At 44.9% G+C, this 19,168-nt stretch overlaps 1 protein-coding gene across 2 annotated transcripts; it reads right to left on the bottom strand.

Moving 5' to 3' along the window:
- Positions 1-699: 699 nt before the first annotated feature.
- ABHD16A (abhydrolase domain containing 16A, phospholipase) lies at positions 700-15,111 on the bottom strand. Of its 2 annotated transcripts, XM_079147035.1 has the most exons (20): positions 14,916-15,111; positions 13,851-13,907; positions 13,057-13,123; positions 12,743-12,829; positions 10,029-10,114; positions 8,246-8,319; positions 7,899-8,021; positions 5,628-5,742; positions 5,431-5,532; positions 4,387-4,450; positions 3,941-3,990; positions 3,445-3,568; positions 2,909-3,013; positions 2,623-2,686; positions 1,966-2,022; positions 1,759-1,821; positions 1,579-1,655; positions 1,398-1,496; positions 1,255-1,301; positions 700-1,035 (listed from the first exon to the last, which is right to left on the bottom strand). In XM_079147035.1, the coding sequence occupies exons 1-20, from the start codon at positions 15,045-15,047 to the stop codon at positions 952-954; spliced, it is 1,677 nt and encodes a 558-aa protein (XP_079003161.1). In that variant the 5' UTR covers positions 15,048-15,111; the 3' UTR covers positions 700-951. The 2 variants fall into 2 exon arrangements, with proteins under 2 accessions (XP_079003161.1, XP_079003162.1); XM_079147036.1 differs by lacking the exons at positions 13,057-13,123; positions 13,851-13,907; positions 14,916-15,111 and adding an exon at positions 13,164-13,188.
- Between the last annotated feature and the right edge of the window lie 4,057 nt (positions 15,112-19,168).

Below are 19,168 nucleotides of genomic sequence, written 5' to 3'. Positions count from 1 at the left end.
AGATCCAGCCTTAGCCTCCTGAGCCACTGGGATTACAGGTACACACACCAGACCCAACTAACCTAAGAATTTTCTAACAGAGCTGTCCAAGAGATAAAGCATGGCTCTGGAAAGACAGGTGTCTTTGGCTCCTGGCACTCAAGCCCCTGGCAAGCTGTGTTGAATTGCAAAACTGTGAGGACAGATTTGATGATGTGGTGAGGAGGGTGGGCAGGGTTTGCTGTATAAGACACAGAGAGCAGACTGATTCTCACTCCCTGTAGGGATAACAAGAGCTGAGCAAGGAAGACTGTAGGGAATGAGGGTGACACACACAAGTTGGACCTGAAATCCCCAGAAGAGCTGAGTAGGCGAAATCAAATACTAGAAAGCACTTTGTAAACAGGTTATAAATTAGAGGGGGCACCGCAGGCTTCTAGGGCAGTGGTATGCAGGAGGTACTGAGGAGGGAGGAGGGAGAAGCCCGGGAAGTTATACAATTGTGATAACCCTAGGAATTCCAGGGAAAGGTTAGGCTTTGGGACCTGCTGCATGAGGACAGCTCAGATTGGGGTTGAAGGACTAGAAGTTCACAGAGATGGAGAGGGTTAAGCTGGTTGCTGGAGTTAGGGTTTTCCCGAAGCCTAGCCCTCTGGGGCCTCTGCTCTCCCCAGTACCATCTCCTAGGTGAACATCTGAGAAGTCACACAATTAGCCAGATAGTAGAAAAAATACCTTTTTTATTAATTATTAGGAATAATCCATTCATTTAATGCAGGATATGTGTAGGGGAAGGTTAGGTGCTGTCATGTGAATGAGGGGAAACGTGCAAGAGGAACAGTGGTGAGGAGGGGAATGGTCCCCCACTTTCCATAAACCATAAACAGCAACATGAACATAGAGAATCACAAATAAAGGGGTCCTCCCTCATGTCTCCCCCATCCTGTTCTTTCATGAGTTCCAATGTGGTCCCTAGAGGTGCCAGGGCATCTGGAAGTTCTGGGCTGGAAGTGGGGTGCAGTGTGTGGCCTCAAAATTGTGCAGATGCTTCCGAGCCTGAGGAAAGGAGGTGGGGCAATTGGGCACAGAGCACCATAAGGAGCAGAAGCCATCGGACACCCTCCTCACTCCCCATCCTCCATCCTCCATCCTCCAAACCCACCACTCTATGAAAGCTGCCACTTCTGTTGCTTACAGGGGGTCCCCTGTCCCCAAGCCCTATATGTGATCCCCTCCATTCAGGCCCCTTCTACTGCTTCCCACTCCTGAGCTCACCAGAAACAGAGCCAGCTGCCGCCGTCCATCTACACTCATGTCCTCCCCTGCAGAGAGGAGGCACTTAAACCTAGCCAAGTGCTTAGGTATTCATCCCCTTCTTGGGCTCTTCTCACCTCCTCTCTTGCCCAGGACCTCCTTACCCACACTCCAGGGGAAGTCAGGCCCATGTTCTGCCTGGTAGGAACGGAGGACAGACAGACACCAGTCCTCTTCCACTTCCCATCGGCTATAAATTGAAGCTGTTCAGGGAGAGAAATGAGGACCTATCAGCAACCTGGCCTTGTTAGGCCCCTGCCACAAGCCTCACTGGGTGCCTCTCACCTTCTTCCAGCTGTGAGGAGGCCTCCAGCCACTGCCTCACCACACGAAGGCCCTCCTCTGCCATCACACGAGGATACCTACAGAGAAGCACCAAGACAGGAGGTTAGGACTGATTTCACTTCACTCTGAAACTTCCCTCCCTTCTTGTGCTGGTGTCTATCCCCATCTACCAGCTCTCACCGAAACTGCAGAAGTTTCAGCAGGAGGTCATTGCCTCGGTTGGACATGATGTCCTCAGGAACCCTGAGGGTAAGAAGAATTACTCTGGAGGGGCTGGAGGTTGGGGAGGAAGGATCTGAAAAGCTGGGATTCTGGTAGGCAGAGTGGCAGGGGCAACTTCTAGCCATCTCTGGGGTCCAGGGAGGGCAGAGGCTCCCAGGCACTCACGTCGTGGTGATGATCTCATCCTTAGTTCTCCGGATCAGCAGCACAGGGCCCTGGTACCTTCAGGACAGAGCAGCAGGGAAGGAAAGCTCAGATGGAGAAAGGTAACAACTTGTCTACCCCCATCCTAGACTAGCCCCTCATCCAAGAGTGAGTTCAGAATATTAAAGAATGGGCATTGCAGTCAGGATGTGGTGGTGCCTGCCTACAATCCAAGTGTCTCCAGAGGCTGAGGCAAGAGGCTCACAAGTTTGAGACCAGCCTTAGCAATTTAGTGAGGCCCTCAGCAACTTAGTAAGACCCTGTCTCAAAAATAAAAAATAAAAAGAACAGGAAGTAGTTCAGTGGTAGAGTACCCCTGGGTTCCATTCCCAGAAATAAAACAAATAAATAAAGGCATTGCTTAGGCATTGATCCTGTGGGGAGACCCCTGCTCTGCCAGGCCTTAATCTATTGAGAGCCAGATCATGAGGAGGTCCAGGGTCTCAGGGGACCTCAGAAGGGTTAAGCCAATTGGGTGTGGCAGGGTCGCTAATGGGGCAGTGGCTTTTTGCCAACTTTCCCCTTAGGGCTATTTTCAGTGTGTGAATGACCAGCAGAGCTATGGCATGGGTGGGGACGGTGATGGGGGTGAGATGCTGGACACTTGCCTGTCCTCACCTGCACAGTTGTTCTGCATTGTTTAGATTGAGATGCTGCCTCACAGTCCTGGTCACCAGGCCCCCTAGAGTGGGATAAAGGTGAAGGGATGGCAGCAACAAAGCCCTTGCCCAACAGAGGTCCCCACTGGTCATAGAGAGGCCACCAGGCAGGGGAGCCTTCCTAATTCTCAACAATGGGGTGACCTACTCCCCACCCACAGAAATGAAAATCATCTCCAGTTAGAACAGCTCCCAATTCTAGCCCACCCCTCCCCTGGAAGGGCAGGCCTAGGAGCTGCACTCACTCCAGCTGTCCGGCATGACCTTCAGAGCCAAGGGTACCAGGTCATCAAAGGAGGCATCCAGGATCACAGCACTAACGTCTGGGTAGGACATGGCTGCCCATGTGGCTGGTAGCAGGACAAGAAAGAAGGTGAGGGCTGAGAGGGGCTCTTGCCCACCACACACACCTTCATCCCATGGACCAACCCCATCCTTTCCAGGATATCCCGAGGTCTCTCCTTAACTCCTGCTTCACTTGCCAGGGCACAATCTGGAGAAGAAAATATCCAGGTGCATGGAAGACAGTAAGCAGAACATCCCCTTTCCATGAACTACCCACCAAGGAATCTAGGCTACTTCTCCTTTTAATGATCAGGCACAAGGAGGGAAGGAAAGGTGAAATTTATACAACTAGATACCCACTCCTGGGTCCACATAGAGATTTTAACTCCTTCCTTGAGCCTCTACCCGCCTCCAGAGCCATTGGTGCATTTCCCCACCTCTACTGGATCGGGGGCATGAATGTGTCTACAGTGGGGTGTGGAGAGGAAACTGGTACCAGTGAAGCCACCGATGGACCAGGCATAGATGATAATGTCCTGGGGCTGGAAGCCCAGGCGGTGGATGGCAAACTGGACCACCACATCCATGGCATTGGCCTCATTCTGAGGAAATGGCACTCCCTGCAGGAGGAAGGGCAAAGGCAGGAGGGGTGTCACACCGAAGGCCAGCTCACCTGCCACCAGCATCCTCCTAACATGGACCCTTCCTACAGTCACCCTGCAACAGAGGTGTGGAAGAAAAAGGTGGTGGGAGGAGCTGTTCTTTCCAGAAGACCAATATTTGAGATCCACTGCCTTCTCAGCCAGCCCCCAGCTCTGTGGAGGTGGCGGGTAGAGCAGCTTCCATGCTGCCTTCAATTTACAGCCTCCCAGCCCTCAGCACCAAGCCTCAGGGAGTGGGAGGTCCCAAATAAATTGCACCCCATTTCCTCCCCTCCAGTAGCTCACCAGAAATAATTCTGGAAAAGGAAGGGATTGCAAAGAGAGTCTCACCGTGCTTCCAGCAAAGCCAGGATGATTCCAGCCCAGGACTGAATATCCAGCTGTAACACAGGGGGAGGAGGGACTGAAACCTTGTGTCCCATGCCCTTCTCTGTCCCTGAGGGAGGAACAGCAGAAGGACCCTCAAAGCTCAGAGGCAAATAGCTCCAGGCCTTCCCAGGATAAGGAGATGATGCCAAAGATTCTGAGGCAGCAGAAAGGAGAGATGTATGATTGTGTGGTGGAACAGAATGAAGAGCATAATAAAGATAGGAACACAGAAGAGGGGAACAATATATGATTCACAAAACAAATGGGGAGTGGACTTTCCCCCAAAGGTGAGAGATAGACCTCACTCAGAGAAAGTAGAGGTTAGTTCCTGGAAGATCAGAATAATCTGAGAGGTAGGTATATTCCATTCCAAAGAGCAGAAATAAGAAGGCTGAGCCATGGCCTACCTTCAAGGGGTGTGGAGACGCAGCCCACCTCATAGAACCCTGCGTTCCCCTCACAGCAGATCACCTAGCAATGAGACAGAAAGGCAGGGCTGAAAATCTCCACATGAGCAGAAAGGGCACCTGAGAAGAGCTGTGTGGAGAAGAGGAAAGGGCAGTTCCTATTTTCTTCAAGGGGAATAGAAACTTCTCATTCCACAAGGTCCATAAGATGAAAGGCAAAGCAACTGAAAATGCTCAGCAAACTGGGCCCTCAGAGGAAGATGACTCAAGTTGGATTGCTCCACCACCCAGCACAATGTCCATTTTCCCTTGGGAGGCCACCAGGTGAATTGCTTTCAGGAGAGGTGAGAGTGCATGTGCACTGGGAACTGAACCCAGGGCCTTACACATGCTCTATCACTGAGCTTCACTCTAACAGCCTGAATTTTCTTTCCTATATTTATAGCTTTGGATCTGTTCTGTGACTGTTTCTGTTTTGTGGCATGCCTGTTGCTTTCCCTCTCCCTCTCCTTCTCCCTCACTGGGCTTCAGTCTTATGATTAGATAAACTCCAGTTCCATGGTGTCCCAAGTTGAAGCCCAGAGATGCATGAACTCCCATAGCAGGCAGAGCTGGCACTAGAACCCAGCTCCTAAATCTCTGACTCAGTGCTCTTTCCAGGGCTCCTTCATGGAAATAGGAGACTTTGGAGCCAGGTTACCTGAATCCACATACCAATGCTATTACTAACTAACTGTGTGATCTGGAAAGTTATTCTGTGCTTCAGTTTCATCATCTGTAAAAATGGGCTAATAGTACCTATCTCACAGGATTGTTATGATTAAATATAGTCTTGCATGGAATAAATGCTCTAGGTGGCAACTACTATGATTATTATTTTTTGAACTTGTATTTCCCTGTCTCAGAGTTCTTATAGAGGTCTTTAGGGTACAGCTTCGATTATTCTCCACTGTGATGCCATTGGGAAAGTGCTATAGGAGTTGGGTCCCCAGAACCTCTACTGCTGCCCCACACTCCAGCTTTGGGGTCCCTGCTCCCTCTCACCAGCTTCTGTCCCTGGGGCTCAGCTGTCCCCCGCCGATCCACAAACATGGTGTCAATCTCATTGCCATCACAGGCCAGCAGCTTTGCCCGGCGCCCGTTACACTAAGGGAGATGTAATGGTCAGGTTGTGAGGGGCAGGAGGCTGCATCCCTGAGGAAAAAAAGGGCCAGCAGGGGGCAGGGCAAGGGGGTCCTCACCTCTTCCACCAACCGGGCCTGGCCTTGTAGCAGCACAGGCATGAGGGCCTTCTGGAGCAGGTATACAGAGCCTGGATATAGCATCCGGCGCCCCAAGGTGTGTGCCACCAGGTAGCTGTGAGGAACATGGGTTAATGAACCCCAAATCCCCAGTGGAGCCTGGGTGTTGACTCAGCACTAGCACTCGCAGACTGATGGACCTACTTCACTACTGACCTTCACAGTTTCATTTTACTCTTTTAGGACTTAATGAAATTATATATGTGCTAGGTTGGTGTTTTTGAAACTTTTTTTTTTTTTTTTTGGGGTGCTGGGGATCAAACCCAGGGCCTTGTACTTACAAGGCAAGCACTCTACCAACTGAGCTATCTCCCCAGCCCCTTGAAACTTTTTTTAACTGCAAGAATTGTAAGATGTACATTTTCTACTGTGGCCCACTATACATGTATATACATAGATGCTCCTCAACTTATAAAATATCGCTGTTAAAAACACCTAACTTACCACAAATCATAGCTTAGCTACCTAGTACATTGCTGAGGGTGTATTATGTGGCACATCACTAGCCCAAGAAAAGATCAAAATCCTAAATTTGAAGTAGTCGGGCACAATGGTACATACCTATAATCCCAGCTACTTGAGAGGCTAAGGCAGGAGGGTCACTTAAGTCCAGGAGTTTGGGGCTAGCATGGGCAATTTAGTGAGCCCCTGACTCAAAACTACAACAACAAATCCCCACAAAATTTGCAGTATGTTTTCTACTGCATTCCTACTGCTTCTGCAGCACTAAGTCAAAAATCATTAAATCAAACCCTGATAAGTTGGGGGCTATTTGTATAATTCTGAGAGTTTTATAAGATAATACTTTCTATGTACAATAAGTAAGAGCAAAGTTATTAACAAATAAAATTCTGTTAATATATAAATACAACTTACTAAAAGTCACCATATAGCACTGAGGGGTAAAACCCTTGGTTAGCATGCACGAGGTCTTGGGTTTAATCATCCCCAGCACCACACACACACACACACACACACAAAGTTCCCTAGTTTTTTTTTGCTTTTCGTTTTACAGTACAGGGAGTAGAACCTAGGGCCATTCTACCACTGAGATATATCCCCAGCCCTTTTTAATCTTTTGTTTTGAGACTGGGTCTCACCCAGTTACCCAGGCTGGCCTCAAACTTGTGATCCTCCTGCCTTGGCCCCAGTAGCTGGGATTACAGGTATATGTCACTGTGCCCAGCTAAACAGAACTTTAAAATATGATAACCATAATTCACTAAAGTGACTTAAAGATTCACTAGTGGGTCAAGATCCATAGTTTGAAAGACATCAAACTAGCCACAAACTCCGTCAGGGCAGGGACCTGGCTATTTTTGTATGCCTAGTACTTGGCACATAGGATAAAGCATTATAGAGTAGAGGCTTAATAAATATTTATTGAACAAATGTACTAGACAGATATCGTAGATGCTATTCCTAAAAAAGATGATTAATACTTTCCAGTTAACCCTGAAGTATGACAGCCAGAGAACATTGTACAAACTATCTAGCATTGCCTTCAAAACCTCAAATCTGAGGGCTGGGGATGTGGCTCAGTGGTAGAATCCTTTCCTGGCATGAGGCCTTTCAAGTACCTCAAAAACAAATCCTCAAAGCTGGCTTGCCCTTCTACTGATCAGCACACTGTCAACAATCAACCACTTAGTCCAACCCTTCCCTTGGTATTCTAGAAAATGCCCAGTATCTGAGTTGCTGTTGTTACTTCTGTTATCATCCATAAACTAAGACGTATTTGGTGTAGGCACCTAGGAAAGGTATGAGTCCTTCAGAAATGTTACCCTACTTATTCTCCTCAACAACCCCATAAGGCAGGCTACTCACAGATGCAGAAGTGGGGCTGAGAGCCAAGGTGGAAGAACCAAGGAGTGCAGCAGCCAGGATAGAGTCTGCTCTAGCTTCAGATAATGTATTTTCTTTCCACCCCGAACCCCACCATTCCTTCTCAGTCATGCTGAAAGAGCTTTTGTGTCAGACAGAGCTGTGTTAATATTCCAGTTCTTTACTTACTACCTGTGAGACTTTGGTACTGTCTGAGTCTCTTCTTCACACATAATGTGGATAAAAACTCCTTCACCACAAATGATATACAAAGCACTTGGTTCTAGGCCCAGTAAGTGAGCCATTTTATGATGGAGCACCCAGTCCTAGGATCCTCACCCCATGTCCCCTCCATCCTGCTGGCCTCCATACCCTATCATGTCCCACCTGGTGACCTGACAAGGCAGCTTTTTAACACGGTTGAGGAGGGTGTCTGCTGTTCCCCGGTGCAAGGGCTCTGGGCGAAGGAGGGCCACACCCCGGCGGGAAGGGCCCCCTCGAGACTCCTTCCTAAGGAAGAGAAAGAGGTAGGGGAGGATAGGGTCAAGAGCAGAAAGCAGGATGTCTGAGGTCCAGAAAAAGGTGAGGGTCTAGGAATAAGAAGGTGGCACTAGAAGCCAAGCACTGGGACCTGAGAGGGGATGGAGTGCATGGACAAGGCAGTGCAGAGATTATCTGAGACAGTTCCAAGGAAGGGATAAAGCAAAAATAGAGCAAAAGGACTGAGGTCTCACCGACTACTGGGTTCTTCCCAGTGGAAGTCCACTGGCCAGCTCCTGAAGTCAAAGTTGTAGTTGGCAAGCTGCCTCTGTGGCGGGCAGGGTGTGAAAGAGTTGGAGAGGAAAAGGGGGGTTCAGAACTGAGGGGAGGCCTTACCCACCCTCAACACCCTTGTCATCCACAGGCCTGGCCTCCACATGTCACTGGAAACCGAGTGGAGATCAGCACCCTTCCAATTCTCAGATGAAAAACTATGACTACAACAATTGGGCAAGGCAGGTGCCTCATCTAGCATCAGGGCTGACCCATCTTTCCTCTTCCAGACAAGGAACCTAACTTTTCTTTTTAAAAAAATCTTAAGATTGACCCACCCCCAGGAAGGGTGGCTGATGCTTCAGATGTAGGGAGTAGGGGCCCACTGGTTGGTCCATTCCCTTCTCTATCTGGGTGCCTTATATGGTGCCATCTTGGAGGCTCAGAAATCCCCCAGCAGATCAAACTGGTGGTCCCATGGCTGAGTGAGAGGAGGGAAGTCACCCACAGTGGGATCCTGTACACCAAGGTCTCTTCTGGAACAAAGCTCTGACTATTCCATTCACAGAGCCAGCTCCCTCCCTTCCACTCCTGCAGCCAGGGGCCAGTTCTGCCATGCAGACCATCTGTGCCTCTGGTCAACCCCCTGCGTCAGCCCACATGCTTTCTGCGGGCAGTGGGAGCTGCATCTTCATGCTCTGCTGTGTTCCTCCCCCACCCCCAGAGCTCCTGGCTATTTTAGGAGTTTTTTTCCTCCTGTCAGAGAAATTTTTTGACATTTTCAAAAATAACTTGACTAAGAGAGAGCAATATAAAAATTGTACAAAAATAAAAATGATAAAACAAAACAAAATGAAGCCAATTTCAGCCAGGCTTTGCTCAGATCTCTCAAATCTAGACTCAGTTTCTTCCTTGCTCTGTGATTCTGCACAGGTCACTTAACCTCTCTTTTTGTCTGTGTTTCTTCTGATGTACAAATGAGGGTAATTATGCTACCTCACACAGCTGCTGTGAGAATTAGAAAAGACATATGCAATATGCAAAATGCCTCAGAACAGCAGCAAGGTACAGAGCATCATTACACAGCACCCTAAATGGTGGTGTGGAGTAACCATCAAGGAATCATAGCTGTCTGATCCCAGAAACCCTCGTAACAGGAAGAAGCTTTATGGGGCCCCGTAGCCCCTTATAATCACACTCCAGCACTGGCAAATCTGGCACAATTTCAAGGACACTGTGCCCTGGCTTTTCTCCCTCCTGGCACCACGCTATGCTCCTGGGCACAGGAGTAGCTAACCTGTCCATCTTGTCCCATCCCCAAACAAAGCTAGCATGGTATTCAATGCACACAACAAAAATAAATATTTATAGAACTGAGCTGCTGTGATAGAAAACCCTCCTAAGAAACATATGGAGGATTGGGCATGCAGTTCAGTAATATAGTATTTGCCTAGCATCTATGAAATTCTGCATTTAATCCCCAGTAGTGTAAAAAAGAAGAAAAGAAAAAGAAAGAAACATGAATGTTTTACCATTAGACAATTCTTGTGGATGCAAAGTGGACAGAGGGAGGGTTGTTCTAGCAGAATATTCATAAGAAGTGGTAGTGAAGACAGTTCATTTATGGAGCAGGGAAGGACCCAATGTGGTGGGTGGCAAAGTGCAGCACCTCCTCCTGGCAGAAACTTGTGCCTGGAGCTCTGGGGGCAGCTGAGGAACCTGCTAGCAGGTTATGTGTCTGACACCTTTCCTGGAACCTCTCACCTTATTTTCTGCAGACTGGTTCCGATGTGTTGCTTCTAATATGGTGATGAACTGCCGGTACTGGGGGTTAGTCCAGCGGCCAATGCCTGGCAGGGAGAGGAAAGGAAGTAGCATTAGGAAAACAAGGAAGCAAGATGTCTTGATCTTAGGGAAAGAATTGAAAATGAGCAAGAAGGCCCTGGAAGGAAAAGTGAGAGAAAAAAGAACTGAGGGCCTATAATGTGGGGAAATAGACCTTTCTCCTTCCTCCACATATAGCCAGTGGCTACAGAATTCTTCAACTCCTTAGCTTCTTCGGTTTGTCTATTTTTTTTCTTTCAGTGCTGGATATTGAGTTTGTTTCTTTATAGACTAACAAGCTCCCACCTTTCAGAATGTTCATTCTTCTTGGTCTTAAAACACTGTCACACAACCTTACTCTTCCCCCTTGCTCACATCAGGGTTCTCATCTTTTCCCTTCCAGGCTTCTCCAGCGCTTGCTTTCCATATATTGTAATCCTTGCCATCTGGCTTCACAGTCTCTTGCCTGTGCCCATAATTACTTCTTCACTAAATCCAAGTACCCTTCCTTTGTCCTTATTCCCTTCAGTTGCTCCGCCCAGCATTCTTCCTGTCCTTCCTGATTCCTTCTTCCTTTGCTTCCTGGGCCTGCCCTATCCTTCTTAGGATTCCCAGACTGCACCTCTCCTGCCTCCTTTCTCCTTCTCACTGGGAAAGGCATCAATTCTCAGTGATGACTTCTCTCTCCCTTCAGGATCACATCCACTCTCCCTTTACTGCTGAAGAGTCTCAAACCCCAACTTTTCTCCTCACTGACCTGGCAGGTGTTGTGTGCCAGGGACTGTTCTACCCAGAGGAGACAGGCAGGAAATGAGATACCTCAAAGAGCTGGCATTCTGATTGGGGGTGAGATGGAACTGGCAAAAGTCAATAAACAAGTAAGCAAAAAAAAAAAAAAAAAAAAAAAAATGTCAGAGGGATAAATGCTACAACAATAAATCCAGAATGAACTAGAACTCTATCATCAAGGGTAGTGCCCCAAACAATATGACAATGAGAGAAGAAACAAGCTGCAGAATGATTTGTATGGAGCAATGCCATCTATGCCAAAAATGTAAAATACACAAAATCACACTCTGTATTGTTTATAGATTCTTACCATATTTCATAGATTCTAAGAATTGTTTTAACATTTGAAAACTCTAAAATTAGTATATATTTTCCAATGAATGTTAGCTTGGAGTTGATAAAAGAAGATATATAGTTCATAAAAGTACAAAAATATGGACCAGGAAAAAACCCACACAAGATGGACAATGGTTACTTCTGGGAAAAGAGGAAGTGGGGGGTCTTGGGGCTGTAGCTCAGTGGTGGAGCACTTGCCTTGCACACGCACGGCACTGGATTTGATCCTCAGCACCATGTAAAAATAATAAAGATACTCTGTCCATCTACAACTTAGAAAAAAATTAAAATAAAAAAAGAGGAAGTGGGCCTGGGAGGAATCCAATGGCAAATCCAAGTAACCTATAATGCTTTAATATTTTATTAACAAAAGTGACTGAGGCAAATAGCAAAAAACACAAGCATTTTAATTTTTAAGACATTTTGATCTCTAGACTTTTCTGTTTTTTTTTTCTAAATTAAAAATAAATAAAATAAAAAATTAAAATGAAACTTGAGTAATAGGAGCCACTTTTGAGACAGGTGGTCAAGAAAGGTTGCTCAAAGGAGAAGCCCAGCCAAGTAGCAATCAGAGGTAAGAACATCTCAGGTAGAGAGCCCTCTCCTGAGTGGCCCCAACTGCAGTCATCAGGTCCCAACCCCACCACCCCATTCTGAAGCATCTCCCTCACCTGGTGATCATTAATATGTAGCCACCAAGGCTCAATGACTTGTTTTTGTTTTGTTTTTTTACCTGCAAGATATTACATATGTACATAAAACATACTTTCAGATTAAAAAATGCAAAGTGAGCAAGATGTGGTAGCACATGCCTGCAATCCCAGCTACTCAGGGGACTGAGGCCAGCTTGGGTAACTTAATGAGATGTTGTATTAAAATAAAAAATAAAAAGGGCTGGGCATGTAGCTTGTGGTTGAGCACCCCTGGGCACCCCCCAACCAAAAAAAAAAAAAAAAAAAAACCTGCAAAGTAAACATTGATGTGATTATCATCCAGTTCAAGATAAAGAAAGCCACTTCCAGTCAGGGGTTTTCCCATCCTGTATTCCTCCACCCCAGGGAATCACTCACCTGACTTTCAAAATAACCATACCCTTGTTCTTTTGAGTGTCTTACCACATACATATGTATTCCTTTTAAATTTTATATAAGTGAAAACATACATCAATTTGCAGTGCACTTCTTCCACAATATATTTTTAAGATGCATCTACAGTAAGTATAACTATAGTTTGTTCATTTCCATTGCTGTGTAGTATTCTGTTATATGGCTATACCATATAATGTATTATTTATCCATCCTACCGGTCATGACCATTGGAGTTATTTCCAATAGGATTATTATAAATGATGCATGTTATATTCTTATTTACACGTATGCAGAAATTTCTCTAGCTCCTTGGGGAAAAGATCATGCTTTAGACCATTCATTTATTACCTCTCAGGACCCAACACCAAACTGTATTTGCAAAAAGTACTTAATATTTACCCAGTGATGGATAAATCCAAACTAGACTTCCTCTCCACCTACCTCGGAGGCAGGCCACGCCTGCCAGTAGCAGCAGCAATGTCCCAGCATAGTGAGAAAATGGTACCACTTTGGATAAACTCAAGTAACCTGGGAGGGGAGAGGGATGATATGAGAAGCTCTCCACAGTACCCCTCAGCTCTTCTTCCCCATTGGGTCCCAACCTCCCCCAACAGCCAGACCCTCAGAGGAAGAGGATGTCTGATGGAAGAGGGAAGCCAAGCCATCCTCACAGGTCCCCTCTCCTCTTTAGGGGCCTAGTTCACCTGCCAAGAACCTGCCCATTTCCGCCCCACCACCTTTGAAACCACACTGACCTTTCCTGTACAAGTAGAAGAAGGCGAAGGGAGAGGAATAATAAGAGATGGACCAGAAGACTGAAGCCTGCAGCAGAGAGATAGGGACAGGCAATCAATATACTCACATGCACACATGCACACTGGTCTACCACTTCCAGGCCTGGACTCTGAGCAAGGTAAATAACCTGAGGAATATCATATCAAGTATCTATTCTGTGGATGACATCATACACACAAAAGGTGTTCAATATTTGTTGAAAGGTAGGATGTCAGAGCATAATGCAGGTTGGGAAAATTACATGCAGATTCTATTTTACTCCTCTAATCATTTCCAGACATAATTTCATCACATTTAAAGACCAGTCTCTGTCTACTCCAGTTAATCTTTTCAATTGGCCCTGCTCAGGACAGTCCCTGGCCTGGTCCCCAGGGACCAGAGATACGCAAACGTCACCATAGGAACCCTGCCAGAGAGAACAGCTGTCTCTGCAGCCAAAGAGGTTAGTTGCCAGGGAGGACAGGTCATGGGAGACTGCAGGACTTAGCACCTGCAGATGGTCCCAAGAGTAAACATGTTTTCCTCAGGGTTCAGGTTGCCCCAGAGAAAGTTTTACTTCATACCAAAGGGGAGTGCAAAGTGTGCACACTTGAGAGTGTGTTTGTGTGTATGTGTTCGAAAGGTCTGCAGCACAGCCCAGAGCACCCTCAACCCTGAGGGGCACTGCCTTCTCCTAGGCTGGGGAAGAGTAAGTTCAAGAGGGCAGCTGGGTCTGAAAAGATGCAGTGAATAGCGGATGCTAGGGTAGACATACCAGTGCCAGGATGCTGTCCGCATGTTTCTCCAGGGCACGGGGCTGATAGTATGTATCCTGCCAAAATAGGTGGTCCGGTTAACAAGTCTTGCCTCTTCCCTTTCAAAAGTCCTATTATGCATCCTCTGGTTCTAGCCTCCTTGGCTATCTCTCTTGAGACACTCCTAGCCTCTACAGAAGACGTTCTTCCCCACCCCCACCCTGAACCTGATTTTCCATCCTTGACCATGAGAACAAACACAGGGTGCTGGACTTGTAAGCAAAAGTGAAAGCAACATTGGGCAACTTTTGCTTCTCTTCCACAACCCAGTTTCAAATGGATTGTGAGCGTGTCCTTATAGGGAGCAGGGTTAATGAAAAGAAAGGAAAGATACCATGACAATTCTAAGCGGGAAAGAAGAGCAACAGAAATAAAAGTAGGTTGATTAAGAAAGAGAATGTGGTTAGGAGTGGGCAGTTTGTAGAGGTTAGTAAACATAATCTGAGACAACCAATAGAAGGAAGAGAATAGGGGAATAGTTTAACACGACCCGCAGCTTTCTTAAATGCAATGACCCTGGGGTCTCCAGGCTAGGTTTGGAGGATGGGGGAAGAATGGCAGATACGTGATAGGCAGATACATGATGCGTAGAAGTCATTTTGAAATTCAATGCCAAATTAAAGGGAAAATAAATCCCGGGGAGGCACCAAGGAACGCCGAAGGAAAAAAAAACTGGGAGTACGACGGCAAAATTCACCCGCTCCCCAGTCGCACAGGGTCTCCGGCAGGACTTGAGACCCAACTGGGGCCGGCATGAACCATGACAGATGGGGTGGGGGGATGAGGGAGGAAAAAGCAAGGACTGGTAGTGGGATGAGAAAGCAGTGCTCAAACAACGATGAAGAGAGAAGGCGGGTAGTCCACGGGCGTGACTTGAACCCAGGAAACAAACAGCGCAGACTTTTCAGACAACCGACTTGACAAGCAGACTCCCCTTATTTCCAATAGTGGGCACTTCTGGGGAGCAAAGGCCGTAAAAGGTTTGGACTGTACCATGTTCTTGACCAGGGAGGAACTCGACTCACCCAGGAGCTGGAAGGGGGGTTAGTGACTGAAGTTGGAGTCTCGGGGACGCTGGATGGGGCCCTTTCTGAGTCCCTCTCCCGGTAGATTTTGTAGAGCCGGGGGCCGAGGACGCAGCTCAGTAGCTTCGCCATGGCCCCCGCTCCGGCCGCCGCTCTTCCAGCAGCAGGTTCCCCTACTGGCCCCGCCCTCCCCTGCCTCTGAGGTGTTGCGTGCTCTTGACGTCAACACGTACCGGCCCCGCCTCGTGCCAAGACGGGACATTTTCTGCGCTTCTTGAGAAGGGTTTCGCGCCGTTGGTCCTACGGGTACAGCAATGGCCAGAAATTAATAGGAAGCGTTTGAAACGCGCAAAGTTAGAAAATTGTCAGGAGTTGTCAAATCTTTCTATCCTTTAGTATAAGCAGACTCTAGAGTGATAGTGTAAACCCTGGATAAGATTAGGAGCACTTACCGGGCGCCGTGGCACACACCTGTAATCCCAGCAAATCAGTACACCGTGGTAGGAGGATCGCAAGGCCAAGGCCAAACTTAGCAATTTAGGGAGGCCTTAAGCAATTTAACGAGACCCAGTCTCAAAATAAAAAATAAAAGAGCTGAGAATGTAGCTCAGTGGTAAAGTGCTCCTGGGTTAAATCCCTAGTGCCAATAACTAACTGAATAAATACAAGATTAGGAGCACTTGACAAGAGCTATAAAAAAAAGATAAGGTGTCTAACCATATACTTAATAAAAGAAATGCTAGAATTTTAGGAGAAAAAAAAAACCTAAACAGTTATCGAAAGAGGTAAACGAAGGCTTAAATGAAGAGCTACACTAGGATCATAGGAAAACAACATTGTTAAAGTGTGTGTAATACTTGTTTTTTAAAAAATGAATGAACTATCACTATTAAGCATGGAGGAATTACACAACAAACCATAATGTCCAGTGAAAGAAAGTCACATAAGAATGCATAGAACATGATAGCATTGCATGAAATTCAAAACCACATAAAATTTAATGATAAAACAAGTGAAGGACAAAGAGCAAATTGAAAATAGTACGCAGCACAGGGTAACTTTGACTGAAATGGTAATATTCTATTTCTTAACAGATATACAGATTTGTTTTATTTTTGTTGTATCTTTTTTTTAAGTGTAATGGTTTATTTTCAAGTTGTAATAACACACACACAAAGCAGAAGAGAATTAGTTTTAAAAACAGACTACTGAGTCCAAGAGATTATAACTAGAAACCTTAATAATAATGGCAATTTAAAAACTCCCATAAAGAAAAATGTTGTTTATGCGTATTTTTCAACTCTACTTAAAACAGAGTTCTGAGCACACTAAATTTGCTGGTTAGCACTTCTCCCTCATTATCTGAGATGTTTTGTTTTAGAACAGTTGCAGACTTTGCTATCAGAATATCATACGGCTATTAAATTTGATCAGAGTATAGCACAAACTAGAAAAAATAGAAAATGACTAATGAATTTTCCCATGCATATCACACTTCTTCATGATATATTTAGTCAACTTAAAACAACTTTATATAATTAGTAAGTATCTTTTTAAGTTAGTTTTTTTATTGTAAACAAATGGGATACATGTTGTTTCTCTGTTTGTACATGGAGTAAAGGCATACCATTTGTGTAATCATAAATTTACATAGGATAACGTTTGATTCATTCTGTTATTTTTTCCCTTCCCCCCACCCCCTCCCACCCCTCTTTTCCCTCTATACAGTCCTTCCTTCCTCCATTCTTGCCCCCCTCCCTAACCCTAACCCTAACCCTAACCCTAACCCTAACACTAACCTCTCCCACCCCCTTTTGTTGTATCTTACACCTACATAATATTTATCCTCTAGTTTTTATTGAAGTAAACACATATACAAAAAAAAAAAAAAATGCACCTAGTGAGTAAATCAATGATCAACACCCAGATCAAGAGCAAATCATATGGCATCCAAAAGAACCTCTGGATTCCTGCCAGTTGCTACCTGCTCCCCACCCCAAGATAACCAGTCTCTGAATTTCTCACCCCATAGATTAGTTTTCCTATTTTTAAGCTGTATATAAATAAAATCACATAATACATATTCTTTGTGTCTGACTTCTTTTACTCTGATTACGCTTATGAGATTCAACCTCATAGCAGGGCTGTGTTTGTTCATTCTCTTTCCTGTTCAGTGTTCCATTTTAAATATATTACAGTGGCCCACAACTGTAATCCCAGCAACTCGGGAGGCTGAGACAGGAGGATTGAAAGTTTGAAACCAACCTCAGCAACTTAGGGAGGACCTAAGCAACTTAGTGAGACCTTGTCTCAAACTTAAAAAAAAAAAATTAAAAAGAGATAGGGATATAGCTCAGTAGTAAAACACCTCTGGATTCAATCCCTCATCCCCCCCAAAAAATATATATGTGTTATATGTGTTATATATATATATATATATATATATATATATATGTATAACAGTTTAACTGTTATATAATTGTACCTCATGTATAGTCTGGTATGAAAAATTTCATCAAAAATAATCAGCAAAAAAATTTAAATGCAGAATAAATTTGACAAAATTAAGCTATATGCATGTATAAATATACCATGGTGAATTCCACATTTATGTATATCTCTAAAGGACGAATCAAAAATAATTAAATAGAAGCTGGGGTTGTAGCTCAGTGGTAGAGCACTGGCCTAGCATGTGTGAGGCACTAGATTTGATCCTCAGCACCACATAAGTAAGTAAGGAAAGGAAAGGAAGAAAGAGAGAGAGAGAGAGAGAGAGAGAGAGAGAGAGAGAGAGAGAAAGAAAAGAAAGAAAGAAAGAAAGAAAGAAAGAAAGAAAGAAAGAAAGAAAGAAAGAAAATAAAGGTATCATAAAGTCCATCTACAACTAAAAAAAATTTTTTTAAGTAATTAAATAGCTGCAGTTGTGGCTCAGTGGTAGAGCACTTGCCAAGCATTTTTGAGGCAATGGGTTCAATCCTCAGCATGACATAAAAATAAATTAATAAAAAATAAAGGTATTATGTCCATCTACAGCTAAAAATATTTTTAAAAAATAATAATTAGGGGCTGGGGTTGTTGCTCAGTGATAGAGTGCTTGCCTTACATGCTTGAGGCACTGGGTTTGATCCTCAGCACCACATAAATAAATAAAATAAAGGTATTGCATCCATTTACAACTAGAAATGAAAATTTAAAAATAAAAATAATAATAATTAAATGAATGAAAGAAAGATCAGTAGTAGAGTAAAGAGAATAGGGGGACGAAGAAGGAAAGGGAAGGGGGGGCACCAGGGATAGAAATGGAGTAAATTAAAGTTTGTCAAAATGAACCCAACTATTATGCATACTATAATGCACTAATAAGAGAAAAAATAATTTAAGGCCAGATGCAGTGATGCATGCCTGTAATTCCAGTTACTTGAGAAGCTGTAGCAGGAGGTTTGCAAATTTGAGGGCAGCCTGAGCAACTTAGCAAGACCCTATCTCAAAATAAAAAAGGGCTGAGATGTAGCTCAATGGTAAAGTGATACTGGGTTCAATCTCCAGTACGAGAAAAAAAAAAAAAAAAAAAAAAAAAAAACAGAGAAGAAGGAGAAGAAATTTAAGGGGCTAGACTGTGGCTCAGCAGTAAAGCGCTTGCCTAGCATAGGCAATCCTCCTGGGTCTGATTCCCCAGCCCCTCAAAAACAAAAGCAAATAGGGCAGGGTATGCAGTTTAATGGCAGAGCACTTGCTTAGTATGCACAAGGCCCTGGGTTCAATCCACAGTACAACAAAAAGAAATAAATTAGTAAATTTAGGAGCTGTGGTAGAGTACTTGCCCAGCAGGCATGAGGTCCTAGGTCTGATCCCCAACACCAAAAATAATTAATTAATTAATTAAGATAAATAACACATTAAAAACTATTAGAACTGTATGAAGAGCTTCCTTCAGTCTTGGAGCAGAGGAATGAATTCATGAGTAATCCAGGCTCCTGCTATTCTTCTCCTTGACTAATAGCTTAGACACTTCTCAAGAGTTCTAGAGAAGTCTGTGGCACACCAGGAAGCAATAGCAAAACTCACTCCAAATCATTGATGGAGCATTGACTGTATGTATGTACAACTTTGTACTGGGTTCCATGGAGAACTCAGCATCTTGCTTCATGGCTGATATCCCTTAGGGGTGGAAGAAAGACCACAGAATGTACTTCCAAACTGAGTGGAGGTAGACAGCTGAGACCCCGTCTAAGTAAAAATGGCCTGGGTCATTT

The sequence above is a fragment of the Sciurus vulgaris genome (assembly GCF_902686455.1).
Source record: "Sciurus vulgaris genome assembly, chromosome: 7".
NCBI lineage: Eukaryota > Metazoa > Chordata > Mammalia > Rodentia > Sciuridae > Sciurus > Sciurus vulgaris.
The sequence above is the reverse complement of the archived record's forward strand: the minus strand, read 5'-3'. Positions and strand labels throughout refer to the sequence as shown.